This window comes from Carya illinoinensis, chromosome 16 (assembly GCF_018687715.1).
Source record: "Carya illinoinensis cultivar Pawnee chromosome 16, C.illinoinensisPawnee_v1, whole genome shotgun sequence".
NCBI lineage: Eukaryota > Viridiplantae > Streptophyta > Magnoliopsida > Fagales > Juglandaceae > Carya > Carya illinoinensis.
Window position 1 is genome coordinate 22,455,546 of NC_056767.1, and position 7,106 is coordinate 22,462,651.

The 7,106-nt window shown below is 34.8% G+C and overlaps 1 protein-coding gene across 2 annotated transcripts; it reads right to left on the reverse strand.

The window, feature by feature from the left end:
* Positions 1–538: 538 nt before the first annotated feature.
* Positions 539–6,120, reverse strand: LOC122299862 (protein MICROTUBULE BINDING PROTEIN 2C). 2 transcript variants are annotated; one of them, XM_043110331.1, is made up of 5 exons: positions 5,717–6,112; positions 5,156–5,239; positions 3,146–3,502; positions 2,305–2,523; positions 539–967 (listed from the first exon to the last, which is right to left on the reverse strand). In XM_043110331.1, the coding sequence occupies exons 1-5, from the start codon at positions 5,936–5,938 to the stop codon at positions 806–808; spliced, it is 1,044 nt and encodes a 347-aa protein (XP_042966265.1). In that variant the 5' UTR covers positions 5,939–6,112; the 3' UTR covers positions 539–805. The 2 variants fall into 2 exon arrangements, with proteins under 2 accessions (XP_042966265.1, XP_042966264.1); XM_043110330.1 differs by lacking the exon at positions 539–967 and adding an exon at positions 979–1,631 and having other exon boundaries at positions 5,717–6,120.
* Between the last annotated feature and the right edge of the window lie 986 nt (positions 6,121–7,106).

A 7,106-nucleotide genomic window follows, 5' to 3' on the forward strand; every position in this document is an offset into this window, starting at 1 on the left:
ATAAAATTTGTGAGTTAAGGTTGAGAAATTTGACCCATGTAATCAAATGGACCGAGTTATAAACCTTCCCCCACCAAACACCAAAGAAAACAAAATCCTCTTCGAAATGCATACTTGGTTTTTTCTATGATGTGCAAATATTTTGTGGTGTTGTGTGTGTATGTAGAGAGAGAGAGAGAGAGAGAGAGAGAGAGAGAGAGAGAGAGAGAGAGAGAGAGAGAGAGCCATCAAGAGTGTAGATAAAAAGAAGATGGCAAGCTACATAGACAGATTATTGTTAATTATGGCCAGTTTAGAGCCTTTTACAAGTTGAGTAATGCTACTTACAAGTCAGATGGAAGATACATTCTACACACCATTGACATGTCATAATTTAATTTGTAAATGGATTTAAATTTAAACTTTGTTGCCAATTAAATCATTCAATGTCAATTGTGTAAAGGATGTTTCTTTTGCACCGACTTGTAAATATAATTTTTACACATATAATAGGTACAACTTTCAGCTCCTTAATAAGATGAGAAGACCCTCTCTCACATTGACATAATCTATTAGCTCGCATTGAAAGCAGAGAACTAAATACATATTTGAAAAATAAGTGGAACGTTCTATCCTTACATCATTAAGATAATTAACAGCAACCCAGCAACAGAAGGGGAGAAAAAACAAGGGGAAGGGGGAAAACCAAAACCAAAAACAAGAATATTTATCTTTTTTCAACCGGGTGCAAAAAGTAATGGGGTGAAGCTTGGTACTACACAAGGGAATAGTGTGGGAGGACTCAAAAGAGCTCCAGGTCCCTGGCTTAACTTTTGGCCTTCAGAACAAATGATTGAAGATCTAACCTCGCACTGACTGCAGCAGTAAAAGATTCTTCATCTTGCTTTTCTTTTGCAGCAGCAATAGCAGCAATATAAGCTTTTCTTGCTTCTTCCATACTGCGCATCTCCATCTCATCCAAATCATCCTTTCAAACAAGCATAAATGTCTCATTTGCAAAATATATAACAGCCGGAGAGTAAAAGTTATATGTATCTGCAGACTCAACCCAGTCCCTCTTAAACAACATATTGGTTAAATGTTTGTAATGTTTATCGTCTCAAATTCCACCTAAAACTAGATCTCTCACATGACCTCACAGTTCATTGTTCTTCATTTTCTTCGTTGTTTCAATTTGTGAATCATCATTTAGAGAACTATGTACTTTCCAAGGGCAGCCAAAAATAAAATAAAATAAAAATGCAGCTGTAAAGATGCTGTAAGGAGTCTCAGTAATATAAAGTGACAATTCCTTTTTTTCATTTTCTTTATTGTTTCAATTTGTGAATCATCATTGCGAGAACTATGCACATTCCTGTAAGAGATTTTCAGTATACAGCTTATACCAGCCTTAAATTAAGGTTTTGGTGAAATCTAAGGAATAAGGATTTCAAAAGTAGTCACAGAGAGGATATGATTTGAAGTGCAAAAGGAAGGGAAAAAACAGAGAAGAAACTAAGGTTGTTCTTATCTGTGTGAACGGTGATGTGAAAAAGATGGGCACAGTTGTTATGGGCTCCAAAGAAGATGAAGTAGCAAGAAACCGAAAAAGAAAAGAAGACAACAATGGGAAAGACACCCCTCCCCCAATCCTGCGCAGACCACCATTCAATTTTCAGTTTCACTCATAAACTTTGACTCTCTGCAACTTGGATCCCAACTTAAAGTCACTCAGGTTAGTTACACCACTAGAGAAACTGGTATAAATTTGGACAGAATAATATATAAAAAGGCATGGATAACCTCAACATCTAAAACAAATGCAATTAAGAATTAATGGAGTTTTATTTTTTATATACATTCCCATATAAATAAACACCGATTTTTCACAGAGAATGGTATCAAACATTAAACTTCAAATTAGGGTCCAAGGTACCGAGTAGAAGTTCATACGTATAAGTGAGACTGAAATGGTAGTTTACTGGGAGGCATTGTAATTTACCTACACCAATGAAACTAATCCTATCTCTTGGATCAAGTAAGTACTAACCCAAATATAAATACTAAAACAAAAGCAACAGAGAATAAGGCACAAACTACTACCATGGACATTTAAGCCTAGACTTGAAAAACTTTGTAATGTGCATGGGCCTTTTAATTAAAAAAAAAAAAGCCCACAGCCTTCGTCTTGAGCTTCCAACCAAAGTGGAGAAAAAGTTACTTTGGCTATTTGCTAATAATAATTTGTAAGAATATCCAGCCAAAAAGGACTAGAAAGCAGAGTATATGTTGGGAGAAAAAAAACAGAGACGACCATGAGCTTACAATTTGAGGGAGATGATCCAAGTAATTCGATGTTATGTCATAATCATCAGCATAGGTAGCAGAATCATTCTTTGTCAAGCCTTCAAACAAAAGCATAAAAGATGAAATTCCTCCTTGCATAGAGTCCAGCTCCTGCTGGAGCTTCTCCACTTTCCTGTTGGATGTCATTGCTTCCCACTGTATCTTTTCGAGCATAGCTTGCTTGTCTGCAAGCTTAATCTATGTGAAAGAAGAGCTGTTAGTAACAACATGAGATGATTCACCCAAAAGAAAATGTGTGTGTGTACATAGTTTTTCAATAGTATGTTCTTTTTTCCTAATTGAGCATGCATCCACACGTTGACTACATTTGATGGCTGAAAACCAGGTTTGTTCTTAAAGGAAAAAATATATATTTAGTCAGATTTCAATGCATTTGATATTAAAATAATCATAATTCATTCCATACCAAACATAGTCTATGGAAATAATATTCCAAATTCCTAGATAAACATTGACAATAATTTGTGATATTATGTAATGTTTGACTAGGACCCAAATTGATGCTGAAACTAATGCTCTAAACTTAATTTAACACAACCTTCAAGTGTTCAATCTGTATACAAACTAGTAGCCCCTGCCATATTTTCAAAGATCCATATCAACAACATTTTTTTACTGAATAAGAAAATGAGATCCATATCAACAACTTCATCATGCATCACGGTGCAATGACAATATGTCAGAAATCTGGGTTTTCTCTTCTGCCACTAGTACAAGATACCATACCAAAACTTGGCACCCACAATGCCAAAACCTAACTTCATAATATACTAAAACAAAGTAAGCAATAGTTTGGTACCTTTGCATCAGAAAGTTGTAGCTGAGTAGACTTTATTAAAGAGTCTTTCTCTGCAGCCTGGTGTTTCAGTTCATCGAGTTTTGCATGGACAGCATTCAACTGATTCTTTGAGATCTCTGCAGATTTCAAAAGTTCATCTTTCTCTGACAATCTCATTTTCAGATCCTCCACTTGCTCCTTTAAAATGGCCAACTCTTCTCTATCCTTTTCTGCAGCCAAAGCCCTTGACGAAAAAATTGAAAAGCTATCAGCATCTGGGTTATTGCTACCATTAATACCCTGGTCCTTGTCTCCAGGGTCCTTTCTCTTTTTGGCGGGTATGGATTGAGCTGCATTCCGCCCTTTTGATTCAATTACCTTCAACATACGAAAAGACCAATGTCAGAACCCATTTGATAATCCGTGAACAGAAAATTACTGCCTGCTACAAATCCATAGTTCTGGAAAGAACAAAATGTCATAGAAGTACAAACAAATCATCAGAGTCAAATATACAAAGAAAATAAATTTTTTCATAATGCTACCAATTATAATACATAGCTGATTATCTTCAATTAGCTATGAAATTCAGGGCATAACCATATTACCCACAGAACTTCCAAAACTACAAATAATACTAGAAAACATCTATTGTAATGTGTAGAGAAATTATTACATGTAATGTCCGCCCCTTGGAAACACAATGGGCCCATGTCCCAATCAATTTTAGAAAATATTTTGCTCAGATCAACTCTTCAACTTGGGACCTACTCAATTTTTTTTTTTTTTTTTTTTTTTGGTGTGTTTGTTCGGGGGGGGGGGGGGGGGGGGGGGGGGGGGGGGGGTGTAAGAGGGTGTTTGTGCACTGGGAAAGGAACCATTCTGACTCCTTCCCAAAACATTGATATATAAGTTTAGATCACAGGCAAAACATAGCAAATCAAATCACCGATAATCATGCAAGAATCCAAACTTTTTCTATAAGTAGATTCCACTTTTTAAATCAACATTATGTCTTAATACCCATTTCAGTAATAATTATGCACAACATGCAATTATAGAAGAAACCAAATGACTTAGCTCAAATTTCTTTGAGATCTCCTGATCTGTGTTGTGGGCAACTGACACCAGAGTATTACATATAGCATTATTTTGGCTTGATATCTTATCATACTTTATATGGACAAATAAACTTGGCTAGAGATTTTTTTTTTTTTTTTTTTTTTTTTTTGGCTTTGTAATATCTGATTCTCCATGCTATCATCCTACCTGAACCACAGAAGCTGATAATGAATCTCAAGCATAGAACAAGTTAATATAGATCAACTCTTCTCATTCATTTAGGGAATTACCTTTACCCATATAAGGACAAAATATGTGAAGGTATAATAATGAAAGAAAAACCCACCCATGGGTAGCCCAAGTGGTAAGAGTGAACTTGTGTGCATGAGCCCTATGTTGCAGGTTCGATTCCCCCTGGGATCAAATTGTGATTTAAGTGGGAGGCCATGGTGGTAGGTTCCTATGCTACTCTCCCCGGGGGTTTAGGTTCCATGGGTGAGTCCTAAGGGCTCAGCCGTGGGGTGGTTCCCCCCATCATAAAAAAAACTCAAAGAAAAAATTTGCATTTGCTAGACACTTTGACTACAGTAACTAGTAAGCTTACAGCATTAGTCGAAGAGAAACATAAACTACTTTCACCCTCCATGAATAAGATCTACAATTGCATGGCACGTAATAGTAACTATATCTTATATTCACTTGAATGTTCAACAAGAAGCCAAAAAATAATAATAATAAGAATAATAGACTCAAATAATATTCCACAATTGCAACAAAGAAACATCACAAACACCACTCTGAAAATGCCGTCTCCTTATCCTAAGTCCAATGAAAAAACAACATGCATTTTTATGAAATTCAACATATATAGCCCAAAATTCTCAGAATTCTAAATCAAGTAGAAGCAAGCAAAGTACAGAACAATATTAGTAACGCTGCAAAGATCAGACCCTGACTGTGAAATCTTACTTTTCTAGCGAAGGATTCTCTTGAGGGCGTCTTTGTGTAGATCATTGAACCCCGCCGCGTAAACGAACTGTTTGCTTTCCGATCCTAATAAAATTCATAACCCAATGAGGAAAGGGGGCAAAACTACAAGGCAAAGAAATCCTCCATCTCTAAAAGATGATAAAAGACAAAGAAAAATGCATTCTCGATTCTGGAAGTTCCCATCGTTTAAAACCATGAAACTAAAATCGAAGAAAAAAATAAATAACAATACAAAATAAATAAACGACGCCCTTAGCCAAATACCACAACTAAAATTTCCTTAAATGAAGCGTCTTCAAAAGCTGAAAGCGTCTTTATTTTTTTCCTTTTTTTCTGAACCATTAGGACTTAACATCAACCAAATGCACCATTCCATTACTGAACAAAATCTTAAAACTTCACCTCATTAAAAATTTAACTAAGCAAAATCCATACATCAAAAGAAAAACCCAAAGTTTTTTGCTTCCCTATACCCATTTTGACGGAAACCAAGCTAGCAGTGAAGCAAAACCGAGAGAGAGAGAGAGAGAGAGAGATTACGATGAGAGACTGCACGAGAGGGACAATCTCGACGAGGTCATTAAAGAGGACCCGATCCAAGTTGCCGCTCGGACCCGTTGAGGTGGCGGTAGAGTTAGCGAGTGAGGACTGAATTTGCCGGCGACTCGGGGACGAGTCGTTGTCCTCCCCAGAAAGCCACGATTTAGGGTCCCCGAAATTTGGATTTTCTTGCAAATCCACAAACCTCTGTGCCTCAAACATTGTTTCTTCAGATTAACAAAGGTGCGTGAGTGACTCAGTGAGAACGGGCGAATTGCAGGCTTCCGAGAGAGAGGGTTTTGATTTTAAACTCGTGTTGTTTTCCTTTTCCGGACGCGGATCTTGAAGGGGTACTGCGTGCTTTTACGAAAATAACCCTAGCTTTTCAAGAAACCACCATCAGTTCAGCCCTCCGCTACTAACGACTACTTCGGTCGGCCAATTTAAAAGCGACAGACAAACAAACATTTTCCGTTTAAATTGAATTCGAGCTGTTATATCCGTACAATGACTTTTGCTTTTCCGTCCTTTTTACGGCGTGGTATTGCGGCAAGTAATATCATCTTGCCATGTCATTTTGTATTTTGTATTTTTTATATTTTTATAAATAAACGACAGTTTGATATCTGTAGTTCAAACACCGTACTATTCTCATTCGATCAAATCAATTTTTGACTGGAATACCATATTTTACTGAAAGAGTAATATTATATATATTTATAAATTATATATATTTGTTGAGTATGTAAGTATCATATAATTATTTTAAAAAATAAATAAAATTTATTATTAAAAAAATAATTTTTTTTATATAAATCTCATATTTATTTATTTTTTAAAAAATAATTACATGGTACTTAAGCATTCACAACTACAAATATTATTTTTCTCATTAAAATACTATATCTTGCCAAGTGTAATGCACTATGAAATATAAGGATAAAATTTTAAATCGGAAAACCGAAGAATTGGCCCGACCTAGACCAGTTGGTCAGGTTTTCAACCGGTCCAGTCCAAAACTAGTTCCTACATTTTAAAATTGGTTAAATCCAATCCGGTTTCAGTTCTTGGCTTTCCAGAACCGGTCCGGTTTATAAAATATATATGAAAAATTAATTTTTAATATTATATAAAATATTATATTATAAATTTGTATATAATATATAATTTTATATTACAATTTATAAAATAAAATTTTAATCTTAAATATGAACATTTGTTTAATCATAAATTATTAATATAAAATATATATATTAATTAATTATATTTTATGGCCTAATAAATTCTCACATATTCTTTTTGATAAATAAATAATACATTAGTAATACTAATACATATTAGTATATTAATTATATTTTTCTTTAATTAATTAGTATACATTAGAAAATTA

Excerpts from the sequence above, each read along its gene's own strand:
- LOC122299862 (XM_043110330.1), bottom strand. The coding sequence starts at position 5,938 with ATGTTTGAGGCACAGAGGTTTGTGGATTTGCAAGAAAATCCAAATTTC. Across the intron at positions 5,240-5,716 it reads CTCTCGTGCAGTCTCTCATC|GATCGGAAAGCAAACAGTTC; the intron begins GTAATCTCTCTC and ends GAATTTTATTAG. Across the intron at positions 3,503-5,155 it reads GAGAATCCTTCGCTAGAAAA|GTAATTGAATCAAAAGGGCG; the intron begins GTAAGATTTCAC and ends CGTATGTTGAAG.